Below are 24,111 nucleotides of genomic sequence, written 5' to 3'. Positions count from 1 at the left end.
AACCTAACCTAAATCTAGTTTTGATTCCTTTAGACTTTAGATTCAAGATTTAATATGAATATATGCATTAATAAAAACTCATTACTATTTTAATACTAGTTATGCTGCTGTTGATGCACTGATGAAAGCCAGATAGCTAGATCAGTGTTTAGTTAGTCGTAGTTGCCGGTGGGCTTAGGTCTAAAGGAATCCAAACTAGTTTTAAAAGGTTTGGATAGGTTAGGTTAGCTTAGAACATGAAAAGGACGGGTGCCCGGCCACAGGCCGGTACCATAGGTTCAGTTCCGTTGTTTAAAAAAAAAATAACAAAAAACAAAACGTACCAATACAAAGTACTCTTATTCATATTAGAAGATATTGTAAAATAACAATTAATTTAATTTTTTTTTTTTTTTTTTCACTTACACATTAGGCCCGTCGCGCCGCGCCACTACTATATGGGGCGAAGGTGCGAAGTCGACGGCGACGACAAAGTACCGAGTCTAAGGAGTCTGATGGCGGCGCCACACAGTGGCGTTATGTCTCTATAAAAGTGGTGGTCTTTTATTATGTTATTTATAAATGGTACCTATCAGTATTGTACCCCGCACGGGGGGGAGGTACGGGTAGGTAGTGACGATAAATAACGATACGGGACTCTTACGAGGTCTCGTAATCGGAATGAGTTTCTGCGACTACCATTGTTTGTCGCGGGTAACGGGGAATCAGGGTTCGATTCCGGTGAGGGAGCCTGAGAAACTGCTACCGCTTCCAAGGAAGGCAGCAGGCGCGCAAATTACCCACTCCCTGAACGGGGGGGAGGTACGGGTAGGTAGTGACGAAAAATAACGATACGGGACTCTTACGAGTTCTCGTCATCGAATAATCAATACACGAACTGCCCACACACTTGTAAATATAGACGCGCAAGATCGTTACACGAACCGCTTACCATTATAGTAAAGTACTATGCAAACACACATAACATATACGCAATAAGGGAACTTTAAATTGGAGATTTTACCCTACCACACCCGTCTGTCTCATTCTGAAAACTATTCAAAATAATTGCTATTTTTCATTCTCATTCAAATATAAATAATAGTAAATAATATATAATTTTTGACTGAACTGAACCCAAGTGCCCGGCCTGCGGCCGGGCACCCCTCATATACATGTTCTAACCTAACCTAACCTAAATCTAGTTTTGATTCCTTTAGACTTTAGATTCAAGATTTAATATGAATATATGCATTAATAAAAACTCATTACTATTTTAATACTAGTTATGCTGCTGTTGATGCACTGATGAAAGCCAGATAGCTAGATCAGTGTTTAGTTAGTCGTAGTTGCCGGTGGGCTTAGGTCTAAAGGAATCCAAACTAGTTTTAAAAGGTTTGGATAGGTTAGGTTAGGTTAGAACATGAATAAGACGGGTGCCCGGCCACAGGCCGGTACCATAGGTTCAGTTCCGTTGTTTAAAAAAAAAATAACAAAAAACAAAACGTACCAATACAAAGTACTCTTATTCATATTAGAAGATATTGTAAAATAACAATTAATTTAATTTTTTTTTTTTCTTTTCACTTACACATTAGGCCCGTCGCGCCGCGCCACTACTATATGGGGCGAAGGTGCGAAGTCGACGGCGACGACAAAGTACCGAGTCTAAGGAGTCTGATGGCGGCGCCACACAGTGGCGTTATGTCTCTATAAAAGTGGTGGTCTTTTATTATGTTATTTATTAATGGTACCTATCAGTATTGTACCCCGCACGGGGGGGAGGTACGGGTATAACGATACGGGACTCTTACGAGGTCTCGTAATCGGAATGAGTTTCTGCGACTACCATTGTTTGTCGCGGGTAACGGGGAATCAGGGTTCGATTCCGGTGAGGGAGCCTGAGAAACTGCTACCGCTTCCAAGGAAGGCAGCAGGCGCGCAAATTACCCACTCCCTGCACGGGGGGGAGGTACGGGTAGGTAGTGACGAAAAATAACGATACGGGACTCTTACGAGGTCTCGTAATCGGAATGAGTTTCTGCGACTACCATTGTTTGTCGCGGGTAACGGGGAATCAGGGTTCGATTCCGGTGAGGGAGCCTGAGAAACTGCTACCGCTTCCAAGGAAGGCAGCAGGCGCGCAAATTACCCACTCCCTGCACGGGGGGGAGGTACGGGTAGGTAGTGACGAAAAATAACGATACGGGACTCTTACGAGTTCTCGTCATCGAATAATCAAAACACGAACTGCCCACACACTTGTAAATATAGACGCGCAAGATCGTTACACGAACCGCTTACCATTATAGTAAAGTACTATGCAAACACACATAACATATACGCAATAAGGGAACTTTAAATTGGAGATTTTACCCTACCACACCCGTCTGTCTCATTCTGAAAACTATTCAAAATAATTGCTATTTTTCATTCTCATTCAAATATAAATAATAGTAAATAATATATAATTTTTGACTGAACTGAACCCAAGTGCCCGGCCTGCGGCCGGGCACCCCTCATATACATGTTCTAACCTAACCTAACCTAAATCTAGTTTTGATTCCTTTAGACTTTAGATTCAAGATTTAATATGAATATATGCATTAATAAAAACTCATTACTATTTTAATACTAGGTATGCTGCTGTTGATGCACTGATGAAAGCCAGATAGCTAGATCAGTGTTTAGTTAGTCGTAGTTGCCGGTGGGCTTAGGTCTAAAGGAATCCAAACTAGTTTTAAAAGGTTTGGATAGGTTAGGTTAGCTTAGAACATGAAAAGGACGGGTGCCCGGCCACAGGCCGGTACCATAGGTTCAGTTCCGTTGTTTAAAAAAAAAATAACAAAAAACAAAACGTACCAATACAAAGTACTCTTATTCATATTAGAAGATATTGTAAAATAACAATTAATTTAATTTTTTTTTTTTTTTTTTCACTTACACATTAGGCCCGTCGCGCCGCGCCACTACTATATGGGGCGAAGGTGCGAAGTCGACGGCGACGACAAAGTACCGAGTCTAAGGAGTCTGATGGCGGCGCCACACAGTGGCGTTATGTCTCTATAAAAGTGGTGGTCTTTTATTATGTTATTTATAAATGGTACCTATCAGTATTGTACCCCGCACGGGGGGGAGGTACGGGTAGGTAGTGACGATAAATAACGATACGGGACTCTTACGAGGTCTCGTAATCGGAATGAGTTTCTGCGACTACCATTGTTTGTCGCGGGTAACGGGGAATCAGGGTTCGATTCCGGTGAGGGAGCCTGAGAAACTGCTACCGCTTCCAAGGAAGGCAGCAGGCGCGCAAATTACCCACTCCCTGCACGGGGGGGGAGGTACGGGTAGGTAGTGACGAAAAATAACGATACGGGACTCTTACGAGGTCTCGTAATCGGAATGAGTTTCTGCGACTACCATTGTTTGTCGCGGGTAACGGGGAATCAGGGTTCGATTCCGGTGAGGGAGCCTGAGAAACTGCTACCGCTTCCAAGGAAGGCAGCAGGCGCGCAAATTACCCACTCCCTGCACGGGGGGGAGGTACGGGTAGGTAGTGACGAAAAATAACGATACGGGACTCTTACGAGTTCTCGTCATCGAATAATCAAAACACGAACTGCCCACACACTTGTAAATATAGACGCGCAAGATCGTTACACGAACCGCTTACCATTATAGTAAAGTACTATGCAAACACACATAACATATACGCAATAAGGGAACTTTAAATTGGAGATTTTACCCTACCACACCCGTCTGTCTCATTCTGAAAACTATTCAAAATAATTGCTATTTTTCATTGTCATTCAAATATAAATAATAGTAAATAATATATAATTTTTGACTGAACTGAACCCAAGTGCCCGGCCTGCGGCCGGGCACCCCTCATATACATGTTCTAACCTAACCTAACCTAAATCTAGTTTTGATTCCTTTAGACTTTAGATTCAAGATTTAATATGAATATATGCATTAATAAAAACTCATTACTATTTTAATACTAGTTATGCTGCTGTTGATGCACTGATGAAAGCCAGATAGCTAGATCAGTGTTTAGTTAGTCGTAGTTGCCGGTGGGCTTAGGTCTAAAGGAATCCAAACTAGTTTTAAAAGGTTTGGATAGGTTAGGTTAGGTTAGAACATGAATAAGACGGGTGCCCGGCCACAGGCCGGTACCATAGGTTCAGTTCCGTTGTTTAAAAAAAAAATAACAAAAAACAAAACGTACCAATACAAAGTACTCTTATTCATATTAGAAGATATTGTAAAATAACAATTAATTTAATTTTTTTTTTTTTTTTTTCACTTACACATTAGGCCCGTCGCGCCGCGCCACTACTATATGGGGCGAAGGTGCGAAGTCGACGGCGACGACAAAGTACCGAGTCTAAGGAGTCTGATGGCGGCGCCACACAGTGGCGTTATGTCTCTATAAAAGTGGTGGTCTTTTATTATGTTATTTATTAATGGTACCTATCAGTATTGTACCCCGCACGGGGGGGAGGTACGGGTAGGTAGTGACGAAAAATAACGATACGGGACTCTTACGAGGTCTCGTAATCGGAATGAGTTTCTGCGACTACCATTGTTTGTCGCGGGTAACGGGGAATCAGGGTTCGATTCCGGTGAGGGAGCCTGAGAAACTGCTACCGCTTCCAAGGAAGGCAGCAGGCGCGCAAATTACCCACTCCCTGCACGGGGGGGAGGTACGGGTAGGTAGTGACGAAAAATAACGATACGGGACTCTTACGAGGTCTCGTAATCGGAATGAGTTTCTGCGACTACCATTGTTTGTCGCGGGTAACGGGGAATCAGGGTTCGATTCCGGTGAGGGAGCCTGAGAAACTGCTACCGCTTCCAAGGAAGGCAGCAGGCGCGCAAATTACCCACTCCCTGCACGGGGGGGGAGGTACGGGTAGGTAGTGACGAAAAATAACGATACGGGACTCTTACGAGTTCTCGTCATCGAATAATCAATACACGAACTGCCCACACACTTGTAAATATAGACGCGCAAGATCGTTACACGAACCGCTTACCATTATAGTAAAGTACTATGCAAACACACATAACATATACGCAATAAGGGAACTTTAAATTGGAGATTTTACCCTACCACACCCGTCTGTCTCATTCTGAAAACTATTCAAAATAATTGCTATTTTTCATTCTCATTCAAATATAAATAATAGTAAATAATATATAATTTTTGACTGAACTGAACCCAAGTGCCCGGCCTGCGGCCGGGCACCCCTCATATACATGTTCTAACCTAACCTAACCTAAATCTAGTTTTGATTCCTTTAGACTTTAGATTCAAGATTTAATATGAATATATGCATTAATAAAAACTCATTACTATTTTAATACTAGTTATGCTGCTGTTGATGCACTGATGAAAGCCAGATAGCTAGATCAGTGTTTAGTTAGTCGTAGTTGCCGGTGGGCTTAGGTCTAAAGGAATCTAAACTAGTTTTAAAAGGTTTGGATAGGTTAGGTTAGGTTAGAACATGAATAAGACGGGTGCCCGGCCACAGGCCGGTACCATAGGTTCAGTTCCGTTGTTTAAAAAAAAAATAACAAAAAACAAAACGTACCAATACAAAGTACTCTTATTCATATTAGAAGATATTGTAAAATAACAATTAATTTAATTTTTTTTTTTTTTTTTTCACTTACACATTAGGCCCGTCGCGCCGCGCCACTACTATATGGGGCGAAGGTGGGAAGTGGACGGTGACGACAAAGTACCGAGTCTAAGGAGTCTGATGGCGGCGCCACACAGTGGCGTTATGTCTCTATAAAAGTGGTGGTCTTTTATTATGTTATTTATTAATGGTACCTATCAGTATTGTACCCCGCACGGGGGGGAGGTACGGGTAGGTAGTGACGAAAAATAACGATACGGGACTCTTACGAGGTCTCGTAATCGGAATGAGTTTCTGCGACTACCATTGTTTGTCGCGGGTAACGGGGAATCAGGGTTCGATTCCGGTGAGGGAGCCTGAGAAACTGCTACCGCTTCCAAGGAAGGCAGCAGGCGCGCAAATTACCCACTCCCTGCACGGGGGGGAGGTACGGGTAGGTAGTGACGAAAAATAACGATACGGGACTCTTACGAGTTCTCGTCATCGAATAATCAATACACGAACTGCCCACACACTTGTAAATATAGACGCGCAAGATCGTTACACGAACCGCTTACCATTATAGTAAAGTACTATGCAAACACACATAACATATACGCAATAAGGGAACTTTAAATTGGAGATTTTACCCTACCACACCCGTCTGTCTCATTCTGAAAACTATTCAAAATAATTGCTATTTTTCATTCTCATTCAAATATAAATAATAGTAAATAATATATAATTTTTGACTGAACTGAACCCAAGTGCCCGGCCTGCGGCCGGGCACCCCTCATATACATGTTCTAACCTAACCTAACCTAAATCTAGTTTTGATTCCTTTAGACTTTAGATTCAAGATTTAATATGAATATATGCATTAATAAAAACTCATTACTATTTTAATACTAGTTATGCTGCTGTTGATGCACTGATGAAAGCCAGATAGCTAGATCAGTGTTTAGTTAGTCGTAGTTGCCGGTGGGCTTAGGTCTAAAGGAATCCAAACTAGTTTTAAAAGGTTTGGATAGGTTAGGTTAGGTTAGAACATGAATAAGACGGGTGCCCGGCCACAGGCCGGTACCATAGGTTCAGTTCCGTTGTTTAAAAAAAAAATAACAAAAAACAAAACGTACCAATACAAAGTACTCTTATTCATATTAGAAGATATTGTAAAATAACAATTAATTTAATTTTTTTTTTTTTTTTTTCACTTACACATTAGGCCCGTCGCGCCGCGCCACTACTATATGGGGCGAAGGTGCGAAGTCGACGGCGACAACAAAGTACCGAGTCTAAGGAGTCTGATGGCGGCGCCACACATTGGCGTTATGTCTCTATAAAAGTGGTGGTCTTTTATTATGTTATTTATTAATGGTACCTATCAGTATTGTACCCCGCACGGGGGGGAGGTACGGGTAGGTAGTGACGAAAAATAACGATACGGGACTCTTACGAGGTCTCGTAATCGGAATGAGTTTCTGCGACTACCATTGTTTGTCGCGGGTAACGGGGAATCAGGGTTCGATTCCGGTGAGGGAGCCTGAGAAACTGCTACCGCTTCCAAGGAAGGCAGCAGGCGCGCAAATTACCCACTCCCTGCACGGGGGGGAGGTACGGGTAGGTAGTGACGAAAAATAACGATACGGGACTCTTACGAGGTCTCGTAATCGGAATGAGTTTCTGCGACTACCATTGTTTGTCGCGGGTAACGGGGAATCAGGGTTCGATTCCGGTGAGGGAGCCTGAGAAACTGCTACCGCTTCCAAGGAAGGCAGCAGGCGCGCAAATTACCCACTCCCTGCACGGGGGGGGAGGTACGGGTAGGTAGTGACGAAAAATAACGATACGGGACTCTTACGAGTTCTCGTCATCGAATAATCAATACACGAACTGCCCACACACTTGTAAATATAGACGCGCAAGATCGTTACACGAACCGCTTACCATTATAGTAAAGTACTATGCAAACACACATAACATATACGCAATAAGGGAACTTTAAATTGGAGATTTTACCCTACCACACCCGTCTGTCTCATTCTGAAAACTATTCAAAATAATTGCTATTTTTCATTCTCATTCAAATATAAATAATAGTAAATAATATATAATTTTTGACTGAACTGAACCCAAGTGCCCGGCCTGCGGCCGGGCACCCCTCATATACATGTTCTAACCTAACCTAACCTAAATCTAGTTTTGATTCCTTTAGACTTTAGATTCAAGATTTAATATGAATATATGCATTAATAAAAACTCATTACTATTTTAATACTAGTTATGCTGCTGTTGATGCACTGATGAAAGCCAGATAGCTAGATCAGTGTTTAGTTAGTCGTAGTTGCCGGTGGGCTTAGGTCTAAAGGAATCTAAACTAGTTTTAAAAGGTTTGGATAGGTAAGTTTAGGTTAGAACATGAATAAGACGGGTGCCCGGCCACAGGCCGGTACCATAGGTTCAGTTCCGTTGTTTAAAAAAAAAATAACAAAAAACAAAACGTACCAATACAAAGTACTCTTATTCATATTAGAAGATATTGTAAAATAACAATTAATTTAATTTTTTTTTTTTTTTTTTCACTTACACATTAGGCCCGTCGCGCCGCGCCACTACTATATGGGGCGAAGGTGCGAAGTCGACGGTGACGACAAAGTACCGAGTCTAAGGAGTCTGATGGCGGCGCCACACAGTGGCGTTATGTCTCTATAAAAGTGGTGGTCTTTTATTATGTTATTTATTAATGGTACCTATCAGTATTGTACCCCGCACGGGGGGGAGGTACGGGTAGGTAGTGACGAAAAATAACGATACGGGACTCTTACGAGGTCTCGTAATCGGAATGAGTTTCTGCGACTACCATTGTTTGTCGCGGGTAACGGGGAATCAGGGTTCGATTCCGGTGAGGGAGCCTGAGAAACTGCTACCGCTTCCAAGGAAGGCAGCAGGCGCGCAAATTACCCACTCCCTGCACGGGGGGGAGGTACGGGTAGGTAGTGACGAAAAATAACGATACGGGACTCTTACGAGTTCTCGTCATCGAATAATCAAAACACGAACTGCCCACACACTTGTAAATATAGACGCGCAAGATCGTTACACGAACCGCTTACCATTATAGTAAAGTACTATGCAAACACACATAACATATACGCAATAAGGGAACTTTAAATTGGAGATTTTACCCTACCACACCCGTCTGTCTCATTCTGAAAACTATTCAAAATAATTGCTATTTTTCATTCTCATTCAAATATAAATAATAGTAAATAATATATAATTTTTGACTGAACTGAACCCAAGTGCCCGGCCTGCGGCCGGGCACCCCTCATATACATGTTCTAACCTAACCTAACCTAAATCTAGTTTTGATTCCTTTAGACTTTAGATTCAAGATTTAATATGAATATATGCATTAATAAAAACTCATTACTATTTTAATACTAGTTATGCTGCTGTTGATGCACTGATGAAAGCCAGATAGCTAGATCAGTGTTTAGTTAGTCGTAGTTGCCGGTGGGCTTAGGTCTAAAGGAATCCAAACTAGTTTTAAAAGGTTTGGATAGGTTAGGTTAGGTTAGAACATGAATAAGACGGGTGCCCGGCCACAGGCCGGTACCATAGGTTCAGTTCCGTTGTTTAAAAAAAAAATAACAAAAAACAAAACGTACCAATACAAAGTACTCTTATTCATATTAGAAGATATTGTAAAATAACAATTAATTTAATTTTTTTTTTTTTTTTTTCACTTACACATTAGGCCCGTCGCGCCGCGCCACTACTATATGGGGCGAAGGTGCGAAGTCGACGGCGACAACAAAGTACCGAGTCTAAGGAGTCTGATGGCGGCGCCACACAGTGGCGTTATGTCTCTATAAAAGTGGTGGTCTTTTATTATGTTATTTATTAATGGTACCTATAAGTATTGTACCCCGCACGGGGGGGAGGTACGGGTAGGTAGTGACGAAAAATAACGATACGGGACTCTTACGAGGTCTCGTAATCGGAATGAGTTTCTGCGACTACCATTGTTTGTCGCGGGTAACGGGGAATCAGGGTTCGATTCCGGTGAGGGAGCCTGAGAAACTGCTACCGCTTCCAAGGAAGGCAGCAGGCGCGCAAATTACCCGCTCCCTGCACGGGGGGGAGGTACGGGTAGGTAGTGACGAAAAATAACGATACGGGACTCTTACGAGTTCTCGTCATCGAATAATCAATACACGAACTGCCCACACACTTGTAAATATAGACGCGCAAGATCGTTACACGAACCGCTTACCATTATAGTAAAGTACTATGCAAACACACATAACATATACGCAATAAGGGAACTTTAAATTGGAGATTTTACCCTACCACACCCGTCTGTCTCATTCTGAAAACTATTCAAAATAATTGCTATTTTTCATTCTCATTCAAATATAAATAATAGTAAATAATATATAATTTTTGACTGAACTGAACCCAAGTGCCCGGCCTGCGGCCGGGCACCCCTCATATACATGTTCTAACCTAACCTAACCTAAATCTAGTTTTGATTCCTTTAGACTTTAGATTCAAGATTTAATATGAATATATGCATTAATAAAAACTCATTACTATTTTAATACTAGTTATGCTGCTGTTGATGCACTGATGAAAGCCAGATAGCTAGATCAGTGTTTAGTTAGTCGTAGTTGCCGGTGGGCTTAGGTCTAAAGGAATCCAAACTAGTTTTAAAAGGTTTGGATAGGTTAGGTTAGGTTAGAACATGAATAAGACGGGTGCCCGGCCACAGGCCGGTACCATAGGTTCAGTTCCGTTGTTTAAAAAAAAAATAACAAAAAACAAAACGTACCAATACAAAGTACTCTTATTCATATTAGAAGATATTGTAAAATAACAATTAATTTAATTTTTTTTTTTTTTTTTCACTTACACATTAGGCCCGTCGCGCCGCGCCACTACTATATGGGGCGAAGGTGCGAAGTCGACGGCGACGACAAAGTACCGAGTCTAAGGAGTCTGATGGCGGCGCCACACAGTGGCGTTATGTCTCTATAAAAGTGGTGGTCTTTTATTATGTTATTTATTAATGGTACCTATCAGTATTGTACCCCGCACGGGTAGGTAGTGACGAAAAATAACGATACGGGACTCTTACGAGGTCTCGTAATCGGAATGAGTTTCTGCGACTACCATTGTTTGTCGCGGGTAACGGGGAATCAGGGTTCGATTCCGGTGAGGGAGCCTGAGAAACTGCTACCGCTTCCAAGGAAGGCAGCAGGCGCGCAAATTACCCACTCCCTGAACGGGGGGGAGGTACGGGTAGGTAGTGACGAAAAATAACGATACGGGACTCTTACGAGGTCTCGTAATCGGAATGAGTTTCTGCGACTACCATTGTTTGTCGCGGGTAACGGGGAATCAGGGTTCGATTCCGGTGAGGGAGCCTGAGAAACTGCTACCGCTTCCAAGGAAGGCAGCAGGCGCGCAAATTACCCACTCCCTGCAGGGGGGGGGGAGGTACGGGTAGGTAGTGACGAAAAATAACGATACGGGACTCTTACGAGTTCTCGTCATCGAATAATCAATACACGAACTGCCCACACACTTGTAAATATAGACGCGCAAGATCGTTACACGAACCGCTTACCATTATAGTAAAGTACTATGCAAACACACATAACATATACGCAATAAGGGAACTTTAAATTGGAGATTTTACCCTACCACACCCGTCTGTCTCATTCTGAAAACTATTCAAAATAATTGCTATTTTTCATTCTCATTCAAATATAAATAATAGTAAATAATATATAATTTTTGACTGAACTGAACCCAAGTGCCCGGCCTGCGGCCGGGCACCCCTCATATACATGTTCTAACCTAACCTAACCTAAATCTAGTTTTGATTCCTTTAGACTTTAGATTCAAGATTTAATATGAATATATGCATTAATAAAAACTCATTACTATTTTAATACTAGTTATGCTGCTGTTGATGCACTGATGAAAGCCAGATAGCTAGATCAGTGTTTAGTTAGTCGTAGTTGCCGGTGGGCTTAGGTCTAAAGGAATCTAAACTAGTTTTAAAAGGTTTGGATAGGTTAGGTTAGGTTAGAACATGAATAAGACGGGTGCCCGGCCACAGGCCGGTACCATAGGTTCAGTTCCGTTGTTTAAAAAAAAAATAACAAAAAACAAAACGTACCAATACAAAGTACTCTTATTCATATTAGAAGATATTGTAAAATAACAATTAATTTAATTTTTTTTTTTTTCTTTTCACTTACACATTAGGCCCGTCGCGCCGCGCCACTACTATATGGGGCGAAGGTGCGAAGTCGACGGCGACGACAAAGTACCGAGTCTAAGGAGTCTGATGGCGGCGCCACACAGTGGCGTTATGTCTCTATAAAAGTGGTGGTCTTTTATTATGTTATTTATTAATGGTACCTATCAGTATTGTACCCCGCACGGGGGGGAGGTACGGGTAGGTAGTGACGAAAAATAACGATACGGGACTCTTACGAGGTCTCGTAATCGGAATGAGTTTCTGCGACTACCATTGTTTGTCGCGGGTAACGGGGAATCAGGGTTCGATTCCGGTGAGGGAGCCTGAGAAACTGCTACCGCTTCCAAGGAAGGCAGCAGGCGCGCAAATTACCCACTCCCTGCACGGGGGGGAGGTACGGGTAGGTAGTGACGAAAAATAACGATACGGGACTCTTACGAGTTCTCGTCATCGAATAATCAATACACGAACTGCCCACACACTTGTAAATATAGACGCGCAAGATCGTTACACGAACCGCTTACCATTATAGTAAAGTACTATGCAAACACACATAACATATACGCAATAAGGGAACTTTAAATTGGAGATTTTACCCTACCACACCCGTCTGTCTCATTCTGAAAACTATTCAAAATAATTGCTATTTTTCATTCTCATTCAAATATAAATAATAGTAAATAATATATAATTTTTGACTGAACTGAACCCAAGTGCCCGGCCTGCGGCCGGGCACCCCTCATATACATGTTCTAACCTAACCTAACCTAAATCTAGCTTTGATTCCTTTAGACTTTAGATTCAAGATTTAATATGAATATATGCATTAATAAAAACTCATTACTATTTTAATACTAGTTATGCTGCTGTTGATGCACTGATGAAAGCCAGATAGCTAGATCAGTGTTTAGTTAGTCGTAGTTGCCGATGGGCTTAGGTCTAAAGGAATCCAAACTAGTTTTAAAAGGTTTGGATAGGTTAGGTTAGGTTAGAACATGAATAAGACGGGTGCCCGGCCACAGGCCGGTACCATAGGTTCAGTTCCGTTGTTTAAAAAAAAAATAACAAAAAACAAAACGTACCAATACAAAGTACTCTTATTCATATTAGAAGATATTGTAAAATAACAATTAATTTAATTTTTTTTTTTTTTTTTCACTTACACATTAGGCCCGTCGCGCCGCGCCACTACTATATGGGGCGAAGGTGCGAAGTCGACGGCGACAACAAAGTACCGAGTCTAAGGAGTCTGATGGCGGCGCCACACAGTGGCGTTATGTCTCTATAAAAGTGGTGGTCTTTTATTATGTTATTTATTAATGGTACCTATCAGTATTGTACCCCGCACGGGTAGGTAGTGACGAAAAATAACGATACGGGACTCTTACGAGGTCTCGTAATCGGAATGAGTTTCTGCGACTACCATTGTTTGTCGCGGGTAACGGGGAATCAGGGTTCGATTCCGGTGAGGGAGCCTGAGAAACTGCTACCGCTTCCAAGGAAGGCAGCAGGCGCGCAAATTACCCACTCCCTGAACGGGGGGGAGGTACGGGTAGGTAGTGACGAAAAATAACGATACGGGACTCTTACGAGGTCTCGTAATCGGAATGAGTTTCTGCGACTACCATTGTTTGTCGCGGGTAACGGGGAATCAGGGTTCGATTCCGGTGAGGGAGCCTGAGAAACTGCTACCGCTTCCAAGGAAGGCAGCAGGCGCGCAAATTACCCACTCCCTGCACGGGAGGGGGAGGTACGGGTAGGTAGTGACGAAAAATAACGATACGGGACTCTTACGAGTTCTCGTCATCGAATAATCAATACACGAACTGCCCACACACTTGTAAATATAGACGCGCAAGATCGTTACACGAACCGCTTACCATTATAGTAAAGTACTATGCAAACACACATAACATATACGCAATAAGGGAACTTTAAATTGGAGATTTTACCCTACCACACCCGTCTGTCTCATTCTGAAAACTATTCAAAATAATTGCTATTTTTCATTCTCATTCAAATATAAATAATAGTAAATAATATATAATTTTTGACTGAACTGAACCCAAGTGCCCGGCCTGCGGCCGGGCACCCCTCATATACATGTTCTAACCTAACCTAACCTAAATCTAGTTTTGATTCCTTTAGACTTTAGATTCAAGATTTAATATGAATATATGCATTAATAAAAACTCATTACTATTTTAATACTAGTTATGCTGCTGTTGATGCACTGATGAAAGCCAGATAGCTAGATCAGTGTTTAGTTAGTCGTAGTTGCCGGTGGGCTTAGGTCTAAAGGAATCCAAACTAGTTTTAAAAGGTTTGGATAGGTTAGGTTAGGTTAGAACATGAATAAGACGGGTGCCCGGCCACAGGCCGGTACCATAGGTTCAGTTCCGTTGTTTAAAAAAAAAATAACAAAAAACAAAACGTACCAATACAAAGTACTCTTATTCATATTAGAAGATATTGTAAAATAACAATTAATTTAATTTTTTTTTTTTTTTTTTCACTTACACATTAGGCCCGTCGCGCCGCGCCACTACTATATGGGGCGAAGGTGCGAAGTCGACGGCGACAACAAAGTACCGAGTCTAAGGAGTCTGATGGCGGCGCCACACAGTGGCGTTATGTCTCTATAAAAGTGGTGGTCTTTTATTATGTTATTTATTAATGGTACCTATCAGTATTGTACCCCGCACGGGGGGGAGGTACGGGTAGGTAGTGACGAAAAATAACGATACGGGACTCTTACGAGGTCTCGTAATCGGAATGAGTTTCTGCGACTACCATTGTTTGTCGCGGGTAACGGGGAATCAGGGTTCGATTCCGGTGAGGGAGCCTGAGAAACTGCTACCGCTTCCAAGGAAGGCAGCAGGCGCGCAAATTACCCACTCCCTGCACGGGGGGGAGGTACGGGTAGGTAGTGACGAAAAATAACGATACGGGACTCTTACGAGTTCTCGTCATCGAATAATCAATACACGAACTGCCCACACACTTGTAAATATAGACGCGCAAGATCGTTACACGAACCGCTTACCATTATAGTAAAGTACTATGCAAACACACATAACATATACGCAATAAGGGAACTTTAAATTGGAGATTTTACCCTACCACACCCGTCTGTCTCATTCTGAAAACTATTCAAAATAATTGCTATTTTTCATTCTCATTCAAATATAAATAATAGTAAATAATATATAATTTTTGACTGAACTGAACCCAAGTGCCCGGCCTGCGGCCGGCCACCCCTCATATACATGTTCTAACCTAACCTAACCTAAATCTAGTTTTGATTCCTTTAGACTTTAGATTCAAGATTTAATATGAATATATGCATTAATAAAAACTCATTACTATTTTAATACTAGTTATGCTGCTGTTGATGCACTGATGAAAGCCAGATAGCTAGATCAGTGTTTAGTTAGTCGTAGTTGCCGGTGGGCTTAGGTCTAAAGGAATCCAAACTAGTTTTAAAAGGTTTGGATAGGTTAGGTTAGCTTAGAACATGAAAAGGACGGGTGCCCGGCCACAGGCCGGTACCATAGGTTCAGTTCCGTTGTTTAAAAAAAAAAATAACAAAAAACAAAACGTACCAATACAAAGTACTCTTATTCATATTAGAAGATATTGTAAAATAACAATTAATTTAATTTTTTTTTTTTTTTTTTCACTTACACATTAGGCCCGTCGCGCCGCGCCACTACTATATGGGGCGAAGGTGCGAAGTCGACGGCGACGACAAAGTACCGAGTCTAAGGAGTCTGATGGCGGCGCCACACAGTGGCGTTATGTCTCTATAAAAGTGGTGGTCTTTTATTATGTTATTTATAAATGGTACCTATCAGTATTGTACCCCGCACGGGGGGGAGGTACGGGTAGGTAGTGACGATAAATAACGATACGGGACTCTTACGAGGTCTCGTAATCGGAATGAGTTTCTGCGACTACCATTGTTTGTCGCGGGTAACGGGGAATCAGGGTTCGATTCCGGTGAGGGAGCCTGAGAAACTGCTACCGCTTCCAAGGAAGGCAGCAGGCGCGCAAATTACCCACTCCCTGAACGGGGGGGAGGTACGGGTAGGTAGTGACGAAAAATAACGATACGGGACTCCTACGAGTTCTCGTCATCGAATAATCAATACACGAACTGCCCACACACTTGTAAATATAGACGCGCAAGATCGTTACACGAACCGCTTACCATTATAGTAAAGTACTATGCAAACACACATAACATATACGCAATAAGGGAACTTTAAATTGGAGATTTTACCCTACCACACCCGTCTGTCTCATTCTGAAAACTATTCAAAATAATTGCTATTTTTCATTCTCATTCAAATATAAATAATAGTAAATAATATATAATTTTTGACTGAACTGAACCCAAGTGCCCGGCCCGCGGCCGGGCACCCCTCATATACATGTTCTAACCTAACCTAACCTAAATCTAGTTTTGATTCCTTTAGACTTTAGATTCAAGATTTAATATGAATATATGCATTAATAAAAACTCATTACTATTTTAATACTAGTTATGCTGCTGTTGATGCACTGATGAAAGCCAGATAGCTAGATCAGTGTTTAGTTAGTCGTAGTTGCCGGTGGGCTTAGGTCTAAAGGAATCCAAACTAGTTTTAAAAGGTTTGGATAGGTTAGGTTAGGTTAGAACATGAATAAGACGGGTGCCCGGCCACAGGCCGGTACCATAGGTTCAGTTCCGTTGTTTAAAAAAAAAATAACAAAAAACAAAACGTACCAATACAAAGTACTCTTATTCATATTAGAAGATATTGTAAAATAACAATTAATTTAATTTTTTTTTTTTTTTTTTCACTTACACATTAGGCCCGTCGCGCCGCGCCACTACTATATGGGGCGAAGGTGCGAAGTCGACGGCGACGACAAAGTACCGAGTCTAAGGAGTCTGATGGCGGCGCCACACAGTGGCGTTATGTCTCTATAAAAGTGGTGGTCTTTTATTATGTTATTTATTAATGGTACCTATCAGTATTGTACCCCGCACGGGGGGGAGGTACGGGTAGGTAGTGACGAAAAATAACGATACGGGACTCTTACGAGGTCTCGTAATCGGAATGAGTTTCTGCGACTACCATTGTTTGTCGCGGGTAACGGGGAATCAGGGTTCGATTCCGGTGAGGGAGCCTGAGAAACTGCTACCGCTTCCAAGGAAGGCAGCAGGCGCGCAAATTACCCACTCCCTGCACGGGGGGGAGGTACGGGTAGGTAGTGACGAAAAATAACGATACGGGACTCTTACGAGTTCTCGTCATCGAATAATCAAAACACGAACTGCCCACACACTTGTAAATATAGACGCGCAAGATCGTTACACGAACCGCTTACCATTATACTTCGTGCTTCATCCTCGAGATAAGAGAACAATTGTAGTCTCGCGTAGTGAGTCGCTAATCTTACACTATAGTTGAAAATGCATTTTATGAGCAATTAAAATTAATATAAAAGTAATTTTTAAGTTTTATGCTGGTATTACCAAGCTCCCCGCCAATGTAATGCTACCTTGCGGTCGAACCCCATTCGCTTTTTAGTGCTGCGCTAGTCTACACGTCATAATTTTATTTCGTGTTTTGTATTTATACTACCCTACATTTAACGAAAAGCTATAATGCCAAAAAGGAAGAGTGATGAGGATAGTGATGAATACATTAGACGCAAGATGAGGAAAATAGAAAAGAAATTGCGCAGGCGCAATAAACGTTCTCGTCGTTTAAGTTCAAGTAGCAACGACTTGGAATCAATCTGTGCGTCGCCCGTGCTGTCACTACCTAAAGGTACCTACATTTCAATTTTTATATTTAAATAACTAAGGTTAATTTTTAATAGTCTATTTTAACAATGAGTAATGATGTTAAAAATTTTAGACAATTTCAAGATATAATGTACAAATACTAGCATAATATATTCCCTCAGTGTGAGCAATAACGTTATGCTTGGTGAATAATTTTGTACAAATGTGTCATTCATATTTTTACCATAATATTAAATTTTTGAAAAGACTATTTATAATTGGAATTTTATTTTTTATCTACCTCAATTACGATATAAACGAATACTTAGCGTTATCGCTTTGTAAATAATTTTGTTATTCGTAATCAGACATATATATTAGAATGTCATAAGTAAGTGCACAGTAATAAAATAAGAATTTATTTTATGCACTTCTTTCCAGATGGCCTACCTTTGATCATTAATGATGAACAACATGGCCTACCCACACAAAATGTGGATCTGGAAAATCTGGAGCCTCTTCCAGGACCATCCTCACCAGTTCTAACTGTTTCGGAGGAATATCCTTTAGACGACGATATCCTCGAGATGCTAGGCGCATCCCCGAATAAAGTCAAAAAAAAACGGGGGACAACATTCAAAAGGATATCGCAATCAGATGGCAGCATATTGCTACCTCAGGGCTTACAAAGGAAACTCGCAAAGAACTACTAGATAAACATCTTATTCCTAGTAATTGCACTAAGTTAGCTGCCCCGCTTTTAAATTTAGAAATAAAAGCGGCATTGTCAGACACTTTGATAGGCAAAGATAAGAGCACTGAGTACAGGCAAAATCAAATTGCATCAGCAATTTCGTGCATTGGAGTGGCTCTGACAAAGATATTTAAATCGGACTCAAAAGACTCCACGATAATAAAACCTTTACTTGAGGGTGCTCAATTACTGTGCGACTTTCAATTCTGCGAGTCAATGAAAAGAAGAAGCCTTATTTGCGCCTCTATCAAGAAAGAAATTAAGAGCCAATTGTATGAAACCGAAATTGATACCTACCTATTTGGCGAGAAACTGGCTGATACTCTTAAAGCTGCTAAAGCTATCAGCAGGTCGGCCTCTGAGATTAAAGCATCTAAGCCCAAGACCACAATAGGACGTCCTCAGTCTCGTTCTTTAAACTCCAAGCCTCAGCCGGTGACCAGCAGGCAGCCAGGCAAGAGGAGGCAAGAGCCTGCTGCGTATACGCAGATTCAAGCCGTGTATCCACCTCCTATCCCACAGCAACGGCGACAGTATATGGTACCACTGCCACCACCACCGCCGCCACCCCCTCCACCACTACTGCTGCCGCCGCCGCCATTGCAGTCACAACAGCGATCCAGGCAGCAGCGCCCCTATCAACGACGCTAGACTCGGTACGTTGCTCTGGTCGTCTTTCTATGTTTTATAAACAATGGTGTCAAATAACCAACGACGAAAAAATTTTGTCGTGGGTACAGGGCTACAGCATACCTTTCGATAGACCTGTGGTACAAAAATATATTCCCCAACCGCCGAAATTATCTACAACTGAAAGAGCACAATATGAGGAAGCCATAAATGAATTGCAAAAATCTGGTGCTATTTCAAAATGTGAAGACCGTGCAGACCAGTTTCTTTCAAGCTATTTTCTTATTAAAAAGAAAAATGGTAAAAACCGTTTTATTTTGAATTTAAAAGCTTTAAATAAATTTATAAAGACCGAGCATTTTAAATTGGAGGATCTAAGAACAACCCTGAAATTAGTATCCAAAAATTACTTTATGGCTTCCTTAGATCTACTCAATGCATACTTTCTAATTTCAATAAATCAATATTATAGAAAATACCTGAGATTCAAATTTAAAGGAAATACTTTTGAATTTAATGTCCTACCATTTGGGTTGAGCACAGCTCCCTTCGTATTTACTAAATTATTAAAACCTGTCATGTCACTATTAAGGACAATGGGCTATTTGTCAACCATTTATTTGGATGACGTTTGTTGTATAGCCCTATACTTATGAGGAATGTATTAATAATATTACTCAAACCAGAATACTTTTCGAATCGCTAGGCTTTATTATTAATGAAGAGAAAAGTTGCCTTATACCGTCTAATAAATGCACTTACCTGGGTTTTATCATAGACACAAAAAAATTCCACATTAGTGTAACTGACTCTAAGAAAGATTGCATTTTGAAGAAGTAGTCAGATTGAGTCGTCTTAAGCGCTGTTCGATACGACAATTTGCTCGTGTGATCGGTTTGCTTACCTCAGCTTGCCCAGGAGTAAAGTACGGATGGCTCTATACAAAACAGCTAGAAAGATGTAAATATCTTGCCCTTTTGCAGTCAGGTAGCTATGATAATTATATGAATATCCCGACGTACTTGCAAGAGGACTTTAGTTGGTGGATGAATAGCATAAAGTGTGCAATAAATCCAATAAGAGTAGACAATTATACTCTAGAAATTTTCTCCGATGCTAGTAAAACTGGTTGGGGGATAGCATGTGGGGAAAGAACCGCAAGTGGTCAGTGGAGTGCTGAAGAATCTTCTAAGCACATTAATTTTCTAGAGTTACTAGCCGCATTCTTTGGTTTAAAAATATTTGTTTTTAAAATGAATAATTGTCAAATTTTACTAAGAATTGATAACACCACTGCTATTTCGTATATCAATCGTATGGGGGGAATCAGATTTCCACATCTTAATATATTGACTAAAGACATTTGGAGAATTTGTGAAAAAAGAAACATATATATTTATGCCTCATATATAAGGTCTCAGGATAACCAAATAGCAGACGCAGAATCCAGGCGGCTTCATCCCGATACAGAATGGGAACTTAGCGACAGTGCCTTTAAGCGCATAGTTAGCACGTTCGGTAACCCTGAAATAGATCTTTTTGCTACAAGATTAAACTCAAAGTGTCACAACTATATATCTTGGCACAGAGACCCAGGAGCATGTGCCGTCAATGCTTTTACCTTAAATTGGAACAATTTAAAATTTTATGCCTTTCCCCCTTTTTCCGTCATTGCAAAAACTTTACGAAAAGTTATCACTGACCAGGCACAGGGAATAATTGTAGCACCCTATTGGTGCACCCAAGCCTGGTTCCCTTTGTTCAATAAAATACTGATATCTGATCCAATCATCTTTGAACCAACTGAAACCCCTTTAATTTCTGTCTCCAACAGCACGGCAACGTTACCGCAGTTCAAACTTATGGCCGGAAAATTATCAGGGAAGCTTATGCCAGAAGAGGTGTACCATCAAATTCATTAGACGTAATCTGTGCTTCTTTATCAAACAATTCAGAAAAACAATACACTGTGGCATTTAAACAATGGTTCAGTTTTTGTGATGGAAATAATGTAGATTATTATGAGGCGTCAATTCCCAAAATTATTTATTTTCTGACAGATGAATTTAATAAAGGGTCTCAATATGGGACACTTAATAGTTACCGTTCCGCCTTGTCATTAATTATAGGAACACGGGTGTCCTCCGATGATAGAATTCGAAGACTTTTTAAGGGCTTTTACAGACTCCGTCCGCCTTTACCAAAATACAATATCACTTGGGATACATCTATCGCATTAGATTTTTTGGCAAATTTATATCCTCATAACGAAATTTCTTTAGAACAATTAACAAAGAAAACAGTGACTTTAATAGCACTCATCACTGCCCATAGAGTGCAGACCTTATCGCTAATAAGGATCGCACAGATTACACGTTGCTCTAATATGATTTATATAAAAATACCGGATATAATAAAAACCTCAAGATTAGGCGCCCACCAACCGTGCCTTAATATACCGTTTTATCAGATAAAGCCTGAAATCTGTCCTGCACTTACCTTGTTAAATTATTTAGATATTACTCGTTCATTAAGAAGTGATAACGATGATTTCTTATTCATAAGTCATAAGAAACCCAATAAGTCTGTTACCAGTCAAACTTTAAGCAAATGGATAAAGAATACACTCTATGAGAGTGGAATTGACACCTCAATATTCTCTGCCCATTCCACCCGACATGCTAGTACCTCCGCTGCTAGCAGACTCGGTGTGAATATCGATGTAATTAGAAGTACTGCCGGGTGGAGTGGAAGTTCCCATGTGTTTGGAAAGTTCTATCACAGAGGCATTGATAATCATAATACAGATGACTTTGCTTTATCAATCTTAAGAAACTAATTATTATCATTTATATTTTTTTATATTGATCTCAATAATTAAAACGAAAATAATATAATAATTTAGATGTTGATATTAGAAAGTACTACTAATAAATAAGTACTCCTTGTAGAAGTAATCATAAATAATTATGTACTATTATAATCCTCCTGATTATTATAAGTTATAATATGATGGTCATCAAAAACTGTCAATATTCGTATAAACATAAAAATTAAACATTTACTTTATAACAAATCAGCCATTGATATTTTATTCAAATAACATTTCGGCACCTCTCAAGGTCTACAATTGTTCTCTTATCTCGAGGATGAAGCACGAAGTATAATTGATGATTAAACGAACTTACCTTAAGTGATGTTCTATCATAATTATACGAGGGCTTCATCCGAAGAGATAAGAACCCACCCTCCCAATGTGACCCGTTACTACGAAATGAATATTATTTGAATTGATTGTTAACTACTAAACTCATCTACGATGAATGTTATGGTTCTTTCAACTAAATGAGGTTCGACCGCAAGGTAGCATTACATTGGCGGGGAGCTTGGTAATACCAGCATAAAACTTAAAAATTACTTTTATATTAATTTTAATTGCTCATAAAATGCATTTTCAACTATAGTGTAAGATTAGCGACTCACTACGCGAGACTACAATTGTTCTCTTATCTCTTCGGATGAAGCCCTCGTATAATTATGATAGAACATCACTTAAGGTAAGTTCGTTTAATCATCAATTATAGTAAAGTACTATGCAAACACACATAACATATACGCAATAAGGGAACTTTAAATTGGAGATTTTACCCTACCACACCCGTCTGTCTCATTCTGAAAACTATTCAAAATAATTGCTATTTTTCATTCTCATTCAAATATAAATAATAGTAAATAATATATAATTTTTGACTGAACTGAACCCAAGTGCCCGGCCTGCGGCCGGGCACCCCTCATATACATGTTCTAACCTAACCTAACCTAAATCTAGTTTTGATTCCTTTAGACTTTAGATTCAAGATTTAATATGAATATATGCATTAATAAAAACTCATTACTATTTTAATACTAGTTATGCTGCTGTTGATGCACTGATGAAAGCCAGATAGCTAGATCAGTGTTTAGTTAGTCGTAGTTGCCGGTGGGCTTAGGTCTAAAGGAATCTAAACTAGTTTTAAAAGGTTTGGATAGGTTAGGTTAGGTTAGAACATGAATAAGACGGGTGCCCGGCCACAGGCCGGTACCATAGGTTCAGTTCCGTTGTTTAAAAAAAAAATAACAAAAAACAAAACGTACCAATACAAAGTACTCTTATTCATATTAGAAGATATTGTAAAAAAACAATTAATTTAATTTTTTTTTTTTTTTTTCACTTACACATTAGGCCCGTCGCGCCGCGCCACTACTATATGGGGCGAAGGTGCGAAGTCGACGGCGACGACAAAGTACCGAGTCTAAGGAGTCTGATGGCGGCGCCACACAGTGGCGTTATGTCTCTATAAAAGTGGTGGTCTTTTATTATGTTATTTATTAATGGTACCTATCAGTATTGTACCCCGCACGGGGGGGAGGTACGGGTAGGTAGTGACGAAAAATAACGATACGGGACTCTTACGAGGTCTCGTAATCGGAATGAGTTTCTGCGACTACCATTGTTTGTCGCGGGTAACGGGGAATCAGGGTTCGATTCCGGTGAGGGAGCCTGAGAAACTGCTACCGCTTCCAAGGAAGGCAGCAGGCGCGCAAATTACCCACTCCCTGCACGGGGGGGAGGTACGGGTAGGTAGTGACGAAAAATAACGATACGGGACTCTTACGAGTTCTCGTCATCGAATAATCAATACACGAACTGCCCACACACTTGTAAATATAGACGCGCAAGATCGTTACACGAACCGCTTACCATTATAGTAAAGTACTATGCAAACACACATAACATATACGCAATAAGGGAACTTTAAATTGGAGATTTTACCCTACCACACCCGTCTGTCTCATTCTGAAAACTATTCAAAATAATTGCTATTTTTCATTCTCATTCAAATATAAATAATAGTAAATAATATATAATTTTTGACTGAACTGAACCCAAGTGCCCGGCCTGCGGCCGGGCACCCCTTATATACATGTTCTAACCTAACCTAACCTAAATCTAGTTTTGATTCCTTTAGACTTTAGATTCAAGATTTAATATGAATATATGCATTAATAAAAACTCATT

General features: G+C 40.6%; 1 protein-coding gene across 1 annotated transcript; it reads left to right on the top strand.

Moving 5' to 3' along the window:
• Positions 1–17,545: 17,545 nt before the first annotated feature.
• LOC120628771 lies at positions 17,546–21,891 on the top strand. The gene is made up of 5 exons (XM_039897389.1): positions 17,546–17,711; positions 18,110–18,262; positions 18,349–18,876; positions 18,945–19,078; positions 20,887–21,891. Exons 1-5 carry the CDS (start codon positions 17,546–17,548, stop codon positions 21,889–21,891), a joined length of 1,986 nt encoding a protein of 661 aa, XP_039753323.1.
• The last annotated feature ends 2,220 nt before the right edge of the window (positions 21,892–24,111 follow it).

This window comes from Pararge aegeria, chromosome 13 (assembly GCF_905163445.1).
Source record: "Pararge aegeria chromosome 13, ilParAegt1.1, whole genome shotgun sequence".
Taxonomy (NCBI): domain Eukaryota; kingdom Metazoa; phylum Arthropoda; class Insecta; order Lepidoptera; family Nymphalidae; genus Pararge; species Pararge aegeria.
The sequence above is the reverse complement of the archived record's forward strand: the minus strand, read 5'-3'. Positions and strand labels throughout refer to the sequence as shown.